We start from the raw sequence: 13,554 nt of genomic DNA on the forward strand, positions 1-13,554 counted from the left end.
AATACACAGTACTTACACTCCCACCTTGGGTTCAAAATATCACAAGAAATTCAAGGAACTAAGCAAATAGCACACTTGGAGATTCTTTTCATTCAACTTCAGTTCCTCCCTACTGGGTTTATTACCAAGTAGTTTGGTTTCTTTTGACAAAATAGGGAGGGTGGGGCTCTTTTAAAGGTGTTATTAAGCACAAAAATCATTTTCCATTAACATATTCTTAGTGCAGTGTATATGCTGCTAAGAAACATTTATATATATATATATATTAAAAATATCACACGCATTTATGTACAGAGAAAATTTATCACACATATTTGTGTATTTATGTACAGAGAAAGTTGGGGACTGAATTTGAAAGTGACTGCCTCTTTCTTCCCCACTTTTTTCAATGTAATATGTCTTCTGTAAGTCAATTGCCTCTGCTCAGGCAATGTACCCGCATGGGATCCAGTAAACTCTGTAGCATTGTACATGAGTGCTGGGTCCACACAACAAAATCCATTGGAAGGACCAAGGACAAAAGATGCAAACATGTAATTAATTTTATGAATGCAAATAGCCCACTGACTTTCTGGAAGACCACTTGCTCAAAATGACAAATGCACTAAGCATGTGTATAAACCTTTTCAAGTATCAGCTTTTTGACTATAAAATCCTTGGCATTTATGTAAATATGTATTAAGCACAATGCATTTCAATCCCAGTGAAACTCTCTGCATGGTCATCCAAACTATTAATATTTTTATCATTTCTTTGGGAGTGCTGTTCTCTTCAGAATCAACGTGATAAATGGGTCACATGCAAGAAATGATAGAAGTCGATTCTGGCAGATATTTCTTTTTCCTTTTCATCTTTGACCAGAATTAGATATTAAATTAAGAATAGTTTAATTACTGTACAAATATGGAGGGGAGGGGGAGTGGGGGAGTCTTTAAAAATGGAGCATGAACAGGAGCTTACATTTGGAATATGCCTATTTTACTTGCATAGTATGTGCTGAGAGAGAAATTTGTATTTGCAACAGTGGAAAGTGCATTATTGTGACTCTTTTGTGTAGAACAATTAGATGTCTCCTTTGTGTTGTGTATAGGCCACCAGTTGCACAGGGTTCAATTAGATCTTCACGGGTCTTTATGAAGCCAAAAGCCATATTTGTTACTGTTGAGTGGCAAGAAAAAAGATTTTCAGCAACATCTGCAAGGCAACAGCGGGGAAAAAAGTAACCTAAACAACTGAGCTAGTAATCAAATATTCATCACAAAAGCAGGGCCAAGAAAGGTGTTCCCTTTGGGTCAGGGATCTAAACTGCACAGATGCAGCTAAGCTTATTATAATGGGGTACTCAGCTGTGGGTAGCAAATCAGGTTCTGAAACACACTTCAATTTTTCTTGAAAACTAAAATACCCTGTGCAGGCTGTGGCCATGCAATCTTCTTAGGCTTAATAGCTTAGTTTTTGTGTGTGTGTGTGAACAAGCAAAACAAGATTTCCCTCCCTTTACTGCTTTAAAATCCTTTGCCCATCCCCATTCTGAGCCATGAAACATGAGTGTCTATAACGTATTTCATATGACAAAGAGTCATATGACAATATCAATTCCATCTTTGCAGATATCCACAGATATCCTTCAGAACGTGTTTTGGAGGGTTCCAAGAAACAACTCGAATTAAGAGAATGTTAGAGGTCTCACTCAGTCATGCCAACAAGTGCCTTGCTGTATGACCAGTCCTCCTGATCCCCCTGCAAAGAACTACCCAGCCTGGGGCAGCACAGACTCTGCCTCAATGCTTGCGTCATCTATCTGTGGCAAAAAGCTCCAAGGTCTACTTAAAGCTAGAGACCCCACCAAGTTAGCACATTCAAAGCATATGGCCATCGTCCTCACCAACTGTTGTATCTACAGTCCAAGTGACCCCATCCTCATCCATCACACTCAGCTGGTGAAGCAGCCATCTGCACAAGTCCTCTGAAGGACCCAGTCTTCCATGACCTTAACTGTACCTCAGCTATCTCTAGAGGAACTATTTGTGATTAAACACTGTTATTAATAGTAGTAATTTGCCTTTAGGCAAGAAGGAAAATGTGACAACTTTGAGCCTGCTTGTTCAAGTTTTGGAAAGGAATGAGACAACCAGAAACTCTGGTACTAGCACACCAAACAAACAAACAATCTGAGCCACCTCATCTCTGCTGTGATCTTCCCTGCCTATAAAAATATATGACCATATCACTGTGGGCTGGCATTAAATTGAGAAACTACCATTATTCAGGGAAGGAACATCCTTCTACAAAATTTTCTATTGCATTATGGTAAGTTTCCTAATAGTCACCCTACTTTAAGTAGGATTGCACTGGGAATAGGAAGTTCTGTGAGTTTATTTATCCGTATCTCAATACTACCTTGACTGAGAGCTATTGACCCTTGTTGGCCAAATTTAATTGCAGGAGACACCTAGCACCATTAGTTCTGAATTCATGGTTTGGGCATTCACCTATAAACATGATTCTCATTGCCACAGGAATTGGCTCATCATGTAGTGTCACTTCTTTGGTCATACAGACAAAAATATAACTGACATACAGGAGATGGAACTTCTTAAAGTAAAAACTCAAGGTGGGACCTTTAGCCCCTGCCGGCCTCTGCTCTCCCTTCCTGTCACATGGTGGAGGCAGTGATGGGTTCCCTCAGATTGTGGACAGTGGTGGTGGGAGGCTTCTCCCCACCTTTATTCACCAGTAAAACACTGACTATCAGTAATGTCTTTGCTGAGAAAAACTTGCTGTTGACAACATGCTAAGAGCAAGGTGTATGTACTTATTATGTGATATGGACTTCAGCCTCCTTTCCCCAAGTGTAACTGTATTTTGGCTATTGGGCGCTAAGGACTTGCAGTGCAGAGAGGTAAGCACTCCATGCACTGCCTTTGGACTCCTTGGATGGTGGGCAGCCAGCAAGCTGAGCCTTGTCCCTGTCTCTCTCACAGAACTGCCAGCTTCTTCATGAAGTGACAGACACACAGAGATTACGGTTGTCCTTCTAGGCCTGTACTGCTTAGATAAATCCACATTCTTTGGCTTTTCAGACAATAAACCCTAGCATATTATGTAGCCCATATCTAAAGAACTAGCAGGTCTGTAAATTGCTGTGCTTAGAAGAGATCTACCGTGTTCTGTGGTTGTGGTCATAGTTTGTCCTTTCTTTCTTGTACCTAACCTTAAGTTTTAAACTTTTCAAGGTAAGAGCATGCTAGTTGTTTTTTATGCTTCACTACTAGCAGCACTGTGTAGTCATATTCCTTCTGGACTTCATACTTGGAAACATTGTTGTGTATAGAAATCAGTCTAAGATAGTTATTTTGGGTTTACTTCCCTTGTGGACGTTTACTCCAGACTTAAGCTGCCTTTTTCAGACTTCAGTGAACTTCTGAATTAAATTCTGAATTGCTGTTTCAGTAGATTTCTAAGGGTCCCAGGCCTCCAGTTATATCAACTTGGATGCTGGGGGATTTTCTAACACTCTCTTCTTCTCTGTTGAGAGCATTGTACTGTCTCAGTCTTCACTTCAAAATATTATTGTGCAAATGTTTAAAATACTTTTTAAAATTCTGAAATCTTTCATGAATTTCAATTAGGAATATTTGACAGATGTCTCCTAGTGCTTTTTATTTCCACAGGATAAAACAATTAATTAAGCCTAAAGACTTAACTATAGAATGGCAGTAAAATGAAATTATACTACTCGCTTAAGCCTCAGAGCCCAATACGCCTTTCCTAATGAGTCCATTTGTCTCGAAGAGAATTGAGAGCCGAGCAAAAACACTGGGCCCACAGAGGATGTATGGAGTGTTTTGGCAGAGTAGCTTGAGTGCAGCATCACATCATTAAACCCAGGAAAATGGTGAAGGAAAGGGTTGCTCCAATCCATAGCCTGGAGTGAGGTCACCAACTAATGTGACTTCATGACAACAAAAGATCCTAGACTGATGAGAAAGTGTCCTCTGATAGAGGTCAGCATTCCTCAGCCTAAACAGGTCTTTCAGGCTTGTGGAGGAAAAATGTGTTAGCTTGACTTGGTTGGACATATCACACAATAGCATGTGACCGTCAGCACTCTGAAACCTTTTGTGGGTTATAAAATGATTAACTGACCATTCAAATTCCAGAAATGTTGGATTTGTAGCAGCAATCAGCTCCTCAGAGAGGAGGCAGCAGAGTGTGAAAACTGAATTCAAGAAACAGGGGAGGTTTAAAGAATAATTAAAAACAGAAATAACTTGCAGCTGCTAGAAATGAAATTCAAGGTTTGCAATGTAGCAATATGTGTATTTAAGTAGACGTGTTTGCGTGCACATGTGTGTAATGACAATGACCTGGTTTCTAAACAGAAAGAAAAAGCCAGTTGCCAAAAAGTGTTCACCAGCTATTATAAATTTCCAGAGTGAGCAGTTTTTAAATATTCTCTAATGACTTCTGGTCATAAATATTTCTAAAGAGTACCTACTTAACTCATGCCAATCAATACTATAAAGCAACACTACAGCTCAGTTAGCAAAGTAGAGCGCTCTTACTTATTGACTAAGCCCTGGTGATTCTTGTATCTGAGGTTACAGTTCTGCAGCTTATATGGTAATAGTATTTCTAGCTTCAGAATTTGTGCATCCTGTTATTATATTTTTATATTGAAGATTAAATATTTTATAGCACATTTGCCTATCGAGGAAACTCTTTTTCCTTGGGGAAAAAAACATCCTCCTATGAATTTCCTTTAACTTTACAGGAGGCTGTCGTTCCCAGAACCAGGATCTCTCTTGGACATTTCAAAGGACTACAAAAAGGACCTACTTTCTTCTCACGGGACCTAAGATACTGTGCTTTGACTTCTAAGTCAACCCTAGTACACAGATGTGGACTTCAGGTAGAATGAGAAATGCAAAGAACTTGCTTGGACTTGGGGTCTCCTTGTATTTGTGGGGACTGATGGACCTTACTACAACTGTGCTGTCAGGAAGTGCCAGGCCACTCACTGAAGGGCCAGAAGACAACCTGTCAGACAAGCTGCATCAGCGTATGAAGAGGAGTTGGGTGTGGAACCAGTTCTTCGTTCTGGAGGAGTACACAGGAACTGACCCTCTGTATGTTGGGAAGGTAAGAGCTGCACCAGGAGGATATCTGGCACAGTGTATGCTTCTGTGTACCTGCAGACTGTGGCAAAACATGGGAAGTTTCTCTACGTGCCTTGTCTCTACCTTCTTTCTGGCAGTGAATCCACCCACATTAATTTCACTTCAGCTCCCAAGAGCTTTTGACCAGTGTCACCTTCAGTTGTGAAGAATTTCTGTTTAAAGGTGCTGTCAATATATTTGCCTATTTCAAAGAGATCTTCTGTTACCATCATCAGCTGTAATTGAGGTAGTGTTAGAAAATCTGCAGTGATCTTTCCAGGGACTCTTACAATGTCAAGACAAAGCAAGGTTATATTGACATAGGAGGATTAGGAAAGAAAGGAAGCATTTGTGATCATGCTTCTGTCTGTGATCAAGTCAGCTGGAAGATGAAATTCACAGTCAAATGAAATAGCCAGTATCTCATGAAAACTGACATTTCAGGTTTCATTTTCTGCAGATCTCTAGGGCCAGAATATCTCCTTGCTAACCACAGCTTGACCCCAGGTTAATTCTGTGGACTACAGAGAAGTTGCTCCAAATATAGAAAGACAGAAGGACAGCTTATTAAATCCAATTGGCAGAGCCAAATTTTCAGATCCCTTACACACTAAGAATCCATACATCACTACAGATATTTGCAAAATGGATTGCTAAACTTACCCCATCTACCTGGTAGTACTTTGCATTCACTTTTCTGTAGCTCCTTGAGATACTAGCTGATGGAAATCAGGCTTAGTAATGTCTGCCATCACAGTCTACTTCACTATATCCATCCTCCTTATTCTGCTTTCCCAACATTTGTAAAGACTCTGAACTGTTCAACATATTGACCTGCTATTCAAAGACTTATTGGCAGCACTAGGTTTGCGTCTAGTTAAAACAGAGGTGACAAATGTGGGAAAAGTGGGAGGGGGAGGGTTAGTGTAGTTAAGTGTTTGAACAATACAGTTATGATTTTACATGTCTAGATGATAAACACAGACAACAATATAGGTAGATATGACAGATTAAGAACTACAAAATTACATCAGAAAACAATTCCTTCAGATTTCATTGCTTATTTTTACATGATCACAGATCTTTTTTTCCTTCCAAGCTATCCATCTGCAGGGAAAGAAAAAAAAAAAGTATTACAAATCCAGAGGCCAATTTTGGACTTGTATTTATGGTTTTACACCCACAAAGAGCTAAACTGTGCCCTCAGTCACACCAGTATAAATCAAAATGAATCCACTGGCTTCAAAGGACCTCCTCCTGATTTATTCTTGTGTGACTGACAGCAAGATGTGCTCTCCTTCCTTCCTCTCATAGCAGTGGTATTATTAGTGATTGCCATCAAATGAGACCACATCAGTCTTCATTCATCTCTGTACCTAGCTTTTCTGCTCATGATATCTCTATTGATTAAAGAAATTAATATTTATTTTCATGCAATTCACAGCTTTGGAACAATGGCCAAACATATTATTTCACATACTCAATTTCATCTGAAACAAATCCAGACTCACACTGTGAGCTGAATTTTAGCTACAGCAAGTACTGGAAGAAGCCAAATCATCTTTTCTTTAGACTTGTGTCATTAGGAGCACAAAAACTTGGCGCAGCCAGCAGTGCTCCTGAGCTTGCTGCCACTGAGCTCTGACGAACTGGGGGAAGCAGTGATGACTCTTCATGCTCTATGTCCACTACACAAAGGGCCAAGCCGCCCTGAGTGAGCTCTCTCTCTCCAGGATGGCCTACATCACAGCTGGGTTGGCACAGCGGCAAGAAGGGCTCATTACCTCTCAGGGTTAACAGGGCCAATTAACCCCCACACACTTGTGAGCTGCTGGCTAGATTGCTCCGTAGGCCTCCTACGTCTGCTCCATGTAGACCCACCACCAGGGAATTGTGCTGCCAAAATGGGCCTTTGGGGCTCAGATATCCTCTCCCATCCCTAAGCTGGGCACAGAGCAGCCAGGGGAGCGGTGTGTTGAAGGGTGGTAGCTGCCGGGAGGGAAAGGCCTCCCCTCTCGCCAAACAGCTGAAGGCGCAGGCCTCGGAAGAAGCTGCAGCCTACCACGAGCCATCATCCTTGCTGCATCCATGCTGCCTGTTCCTTAGGGATCCTTAGGAAAGGGGTCAGCAGGGAATAGGCTGTGCGCTGAATTAATTGTTCTGGCAGGACAGAAATTTTTCAGCCAAAGTCACCCCAGGCAGGCTCAGAAATAGCTCGCGCGGAGCTATGCAGAAGGACCTCAGGCCCACAGCCTCAGTGCATGCACCAGCCCTTGAAACCACCCTGAGTCTCCTGCTGGACGGGCAGAGCCTCCCCTAACCCGTAACACCCACAGCACCCTGCAACGTCCTGCTAGCTGGGCCTTGCTGTTGTCTGTCTGCTTTCTCCAGCCCGTGTCAGAAGGAAACAGCATACAGCGTTGATCCAGTTATATTTATTTCATAGTCTGAAGGCTTCCCGTAAGAGAGTAGCTCCTCTGATGCTCTTGTATGGCTGTTTCTGGCTAGCTACGCAATACTGGAGCAAATCAAAAATAACTTTGACTTGAACCCTGGGTCCAGGCTTGCCTAATACAATTTTAAAGTCTGCTGTAACAAATGTTCTTTCCTACGTACCTATGAGGCATGGTGCAAAATATCTATTGGGCAGGGAAATGAAAGGAAACTTCCTGAGGTGAAGTCAGTACAATTTTTGCTTTTCTCCAGTGCTCATTATTCTAACGTAAAGCATCTTAGCTTCAGAGGTTTCCCCATAACAGATAAATATCAGACTTCAGCTTTCTTATAGGTGGCTATTATTGGCTAATAGGATGAACTAGGGAAACCAAAGCCCCCACATGTGCTTCAACAGGTATTTTCCACATTTATCCAGCATCCCAAACTGCTTCAGTAATTGAATTGGTGACAGATTTCACCACTTTGCAGTGCCACTCTCTAGCCCTGTTTCAAAGGAACAAGGCATTTGAACCACAGCAGCTGAATGAGTGAATAAAATGCATCCTTTCTACAGACTATCACTCCAGATCAACCAAATACTCTCATGCATCCTCACAAAAATCCCCTGCAGGTGCTACCTCCGTGGAGGCAGAGATGGGAGAGCATGTCAAGGACAGAATCACAGCCTGTTTAGAGGATCTGCATGAGTCCTTCCCTGAGCTGCCCCTGGAAGCACCACTCTCTTGCACGTGCTCTTTGCCAGAAAAACATGTCGTTTAGGTGCAGATACAGCCTCCTTAATCTTTGTACTATCCTTATCAAAAGCAGCAGCTTGGGTTGACGCAGGTAACAATTTCTCAGGGTTTATCTCTTTCATTCCTCCCATAGTTCATTCTTTAATATGGAGGAGAAAGTACAAATGAATTCCTCCTACTTCTGTGTCAGCCACATGGCAGCACAATTTATTTTACCACCCATAAAACAGAGCCAGCTTAAAACTGGATCACCTTTCCAGTACAGTGACTTCTACATACACTTCAAAACTGTACTGTTCTGATATTGGGCTTGTCATTGCAACGGTGTGAGCTTCAATCCCGTTAGACACCAAATTCTTTCTGATTTATTACAGTCTGTAATTATTAACTCTTATCCTCTTTTTTTTGTTTTGTCTAGAAAGAGCAGGCTATATGAGAAGTTGCAAAAATATTGCTAACATTTCTTATTGCCTAGACATGGTTGAGACCCAATGCTTTTAACAAATCACAGTTAGACAGAGATCCTCTTGTATGCCCATGTTCTTATTAGCGTGCCACGGTCATTCCTTGTTTGCTGCCTACACAAATGCATTCATTCCAAATAGGGCTTTGTACAGAGGTGTAATTTAACCCGTTATCTTATTCAGTATCTTCTTCTAAGTCTTTTGAACTTTCCAGAACACTTTCTGCTGTTTTAAAACGTTTTCTTTTTCCTTTTTTCTCTTTTTTCTTTCTCTTTTTCTTTTTCTTTTTCTCTTTTTCTTTTTCTTTTTCTTTTTCCTTTTTCTTTTTCTTTTTCCTTTTTCTTTTTCTTTCTTTTTCTTTTTCTTTTTCTTTTTCTTTTTCTTTTTCTTTTTCTTTTTCTTTTTCTTTTTCTTTTTTTCTTCTGTTTCTTTTTTTCTTTTTTCCTTTCTTCTCCTTTCCTCTTCCTCTTCCTCTTCCTCTTCCTCTTCCTCTTCCTCTTCCTCTTCTCATTTTTCTTTTCCTGTGCCTTTTCTTTGCCTTTTACTTTTTCTTTCCTTTTTCCAATTTAATGAAGACTCGTTGATGTTCCAAAACACATTTTCTTCCATCAGGCCCAGTTATAATTCCCCAGTCAGGTCTAACATCTGTATCTGTCTGAGCAGCTGCAGTCTCTCACTGACGCACTGATGCACTAAAATAAATGCCCAAGATGTAGCTTAGTGGTTCTGAATCAATTTGAAAAGCTATAATAGTGTCCTCCTTCTGGAAGCATCTTGTTTACTAGCTACAACAATGATAATCTCTGAGTTATGAGTGCTTAGGGTAAATAATGACAACCACTAGGTTTTTCTTTAAATCAATCACAAAATGCTGTTTCCTGAAGATATGCCAGTTTGCAGTTCTGGCGCCTATGTAAGAATTAATACACATGGCAGTCATCTAAATTTAGTTGTTTTTGCCAATATTCTCTGGGCTTGCTCTTCCTGCATTTAGCTGATCCATCACCTGAGAGCTGCCAGCATTCCTCCAAAGGACTAATGTTTCTCAGATGCAGTAGCCACGCAGAGACCAGGAGAAAAGCGATGAAATGAAGTATCAATTACCTGACAAGACACTTGTCACAATCTGTACCTTTAGCTCTTACAGCCACTTTGGAGTTCTCCTGTGGCAGATGGGTACCTGCCTTTAACAATTGTCATCACATCAGTCTTCAAGAGCCAATGTGCCACTAAGTCCAGACCCCTCTCCAGGGTGGCAAGTGCCATAGAAAATCCATAGATCCCACCTCAGACTTACCCTAAAAACAGCTCAAGGCCCAAATTTTGTGTAGGTGTTGTGCTGCACTGAGAGGCAACTAAGGAAAACAACCGCCAGAGAATGAGCATCTTCCAGCCAGACCCATCACTGGGGAAATTGTCTCCCTCAAGCTGATAGGATCATGTGCCCTGTAACAGCTAAAAAGCTGGTCCACTAGCATTAGAAATGCTTAGGTCAGATAATACAATTTATCCACATCTCCACAGAACTTTTTCCTCAATTATAAAGTTTCGTATAGCTCTGTCTGTGTTTCCATATCTCAACTCAGAGATGAGATTTCTTCGTGCTTGCTTGAGAGAATAGCCTGTAACCAAATGCATGTGGTTTGACTTCTGCTTTTCCACATAAATTTTCCATTTCTATCAGGATTCATTCTTCAAATCCCACCAATCCTGTGTTCATATATCCAGTTTATTATTCCAAGATTTTTCCTCCACAATTGTTCCCGTATGTCCTTTGAATTCACCAAAGCATTAAACACATACTTATTTACACTTATTTCTGACCAGATCTCTTGAGAAAATTAGCTCGTGTACATTTTAAAATGTGCTTAACTGAAGTGAGGCCACTTTGATGACTGGGTGTTTTTTATTATTATTATGGTTATTAATAATAATAATAATTTATTTCTTATTTATTTCCCAATATGATAATCTCATTTGAGAACAGTATTCACACCTGAGCCATTCTTTAAAATCTCATTTTCATTCTTGCTCCTCAGTTCTATTACCATCCTGCTCATTAGGACTGAACCAGTATCATACTCTGAGCATCGGTCAGGCTTTTGTGCTCTGTTCCTCAAAAGCATGAAAGCAAGAGCATACTGTTAAGCAGCCTCATAGTGTGAGTGAAATTAAGTGATTTGTTTGTCTTTTGATAGTCATTCCAGTATTTCAGAGGGAACCAGGTGTCTAACAGAATGGTAGTCCCCAGGATGATTTGTTTCTCTGTTTTAGATGATAATTAGAACTGCATTTACTTTTCCTCTGTTCTATTGCATTCCCAGCAATCTGTGGCTGCTCAGAACTAATTAGCTGTCATGCAATAAATCCATTTGCTAATTCCCTAGAATATCTGGGATGCCTTTCATCTGAATATCCTGCTATGGCCACAATCAAATGTTCCTCGTTGCTTACTTTACATACCGTTTGATAATAATTCTTTCCTGAAGATGTAATGGTCCAGCTTAATTTTTCTTGCTACAATTTTCATGTGACATTTTCAGATTTCTGAGTCATGACGGTAGCTGAATAGCTCTTCCATACTGCTTCCCCCTTGATCCCAAACAGAGTTACCTCATTTGCCCAATGTTATGCTACCTGTGGAATATCTGACTTCTCTTAAGTCACATGAGCAAGCAGTTTGTATTTTTGCTGACCTCCCCTTACCCCAAGCCTGGCACTGAGTCCTTCTCGATAGCCATTGCAACTGGGCAAAAGATAATTCTTGTGCTGAGTGAGATTTGAAAAGGGCACCAAGCCTGTTCCTCATTGGGTACCTCTCTTTTCTTCTGGCACAGCTGTGGGTACAGAAATGGGAAGATAGGAGAGGGTTTTTAATTGCAATTCTGTGACACAGACTTTACTAAGCATTTCCTCTTTCAGCAAAACAAGCTCATTAAAACCAGCTTGTGAGTCCCAACAGCGAGACCAAAATGCTCAGGACGCTCATGTGCTTAGCGTCTCTCAGCATCTGCTTTCACCGCTCATGGTCTAACTGAGTCCTGTTCTTTTCCACAGCTCCACTCTGACATGGATAGAGGAGATGGTTCCATCAAATACATCCTCTCGGGAGAGGGAGCTGGCATTGTGTTTACAATCGATGATACCACAGGGGACATTCATGCCATTCAGAGACTGGACCGGGAAGAAAGGTCGCAGTACACCCTGAGGGCACAGGCTCTGGACAGGAGAACAGGCAGGCCAATGGAACCAGAATCAGAGTTCATCATCAAAATCCAAGACATCAATGACAATGAGCCCAAATTCCTGGATGGACCATATGTAGCCTCTGTACCGGAAATGTCACCTGTGGGTAAGACAGATTTTGTGGAGTCTCTTCCCCCTATAACCAAACTAGAGATGGTCACCAAAACACCAATTCCCTGGCTCCTTGGACTCAGCTTTTGCCCTTTGTGAAAGCTGCAGGACAGGAGAGCTTCCCCAGGGGTGCCTGGCTGCCTCAGAAGAAGGAATCTAGGCTTTACACCACCATCCACTGGGCACCTCTAAAAGGAAATATGTAAAAGGGAGCTGGAGAGCTGAAAAAGGGTGCAATTTGAACATGTCATCCTCAGACAACTTGCAGTAATGTAGTGCCACTTTTCCCCTGCCATCAGCTGGTAGTAATGGTAATGACCATTAGACATCCATTACCAGCCAGAAAATAACACAATTCTAGAAACCTATGCTAGGTCATACTGAGAGCCAAAATACTGTCCAGGAGCCCTTGAAATCCTATAGACATGACAGCAATTTTTAGAAACTTTGCTCCTTGTAAACCTGTAAGCCTGCATCCCAAAGATCTGGTGCTATTTGCTCTGCACTTTCTTAGAAAGTGGGATCATGTCAAAGACAGTCCTGTTACTGCAGTGCTGACAGAAGGCAAATAGCAGCCTACCTACCTACACTGTTACCATATAATGATTCCAATAGTCACATAAAATACTGTTTTTCCTGGATTTTTTTCTTTCTTTTGGAGATGCATATTGCTTTCTGGCCCAGTGCCATCGTTACAGAGATATTATGAGATAAATCACGTGTTCTGAAGTTACCGATATGCTTCAACTTCTCATTCTTCAATATAATGTTGACATAAAGCTAGAGACAAGTATCAAATTCAAAAGTTCCATTCAGAAATAACGTTTGTTAATATTAGCAAGTAGTTTGAATTCATGGTTATTTTCCAATGTGTATATAGTAACACTAGATTTGTTTCTAACACAAAACATTATGTAGAAGAGTAGATACATTCATAAAGGCATTGTCTGACATTTTAAGGAGTCAAAACTCTCATATATTTCAAACAGTTATGTCTCACCTTCTCCTTGCTCTTGATGAATTACATCACCTATAAGCCATTATTAGCTTTAGAGGAAGCAGACCTTGAAAACCAATTGAAGAAAAAAAAAAAAGTATATGAATCTATGCAGGGTCCACAAGGCACTTTAGCAGGGTATAATCTCTAGTCCATGCACAATGCTGCAGAGAGATTATCTCAGAGAGACATCCACCCCTTCGTGCTCAATATTTGTGGACAATTTACATCCCTTAGTCAACCTACAGCATCCATGGCAATTCATGTTTTATGTCAGAATAGCTATAGATGTTATTTGAAATGATTTTAAATAACATTTTAAAGCAAAAAATGGGGGAAAGAAGCAAATAGTTCATTACTAATCACTGTCTACAAACCACCAC

General features: G+C 40.8%; 1 protein-coding gene across 1 annotated transcript in view; it reads left to right on the plus strand.

Annotated features, from left to right (window-relative positions):
- Positions 1–4,902: 4,902 nt before the first annotated feature.
- CDH20 (cadherin 20) overlaps positions 4,903–13,554 on the plus strand; it is a 35,553-nt gene continuing 26,901 nt past the window's right edge. Inside the window, exons 1-2 of the mRNA XM_035552706.1 lie at positions 4,903–5,145; positions 11,875–12,169. Coding sequence (XP_035408599.1) covers positions 4,903–5,145; positions 11,875–12,169 — 538 coding nt within the window. The remainder of the gene's footprint in view (positions 5,146–11,874; positions 12,170–13,554) is intronic.

This window comes from Cygnus atratus, chromosome 2, assembly GCF_013377495.2.
Source record: "Cygnus atratus isolate AKBS03 ecotype Queensland, Australia chromosome 2, CAtr_DNAZoo_HiC_assembly, whole genome shotgun sequence".
Classification (NCBI taxonomy): Eukaryota; Metazoa; Chordata; class Aves; order Anseriformes; family Anatidae; genus Cygnus; species Cygnus atratus.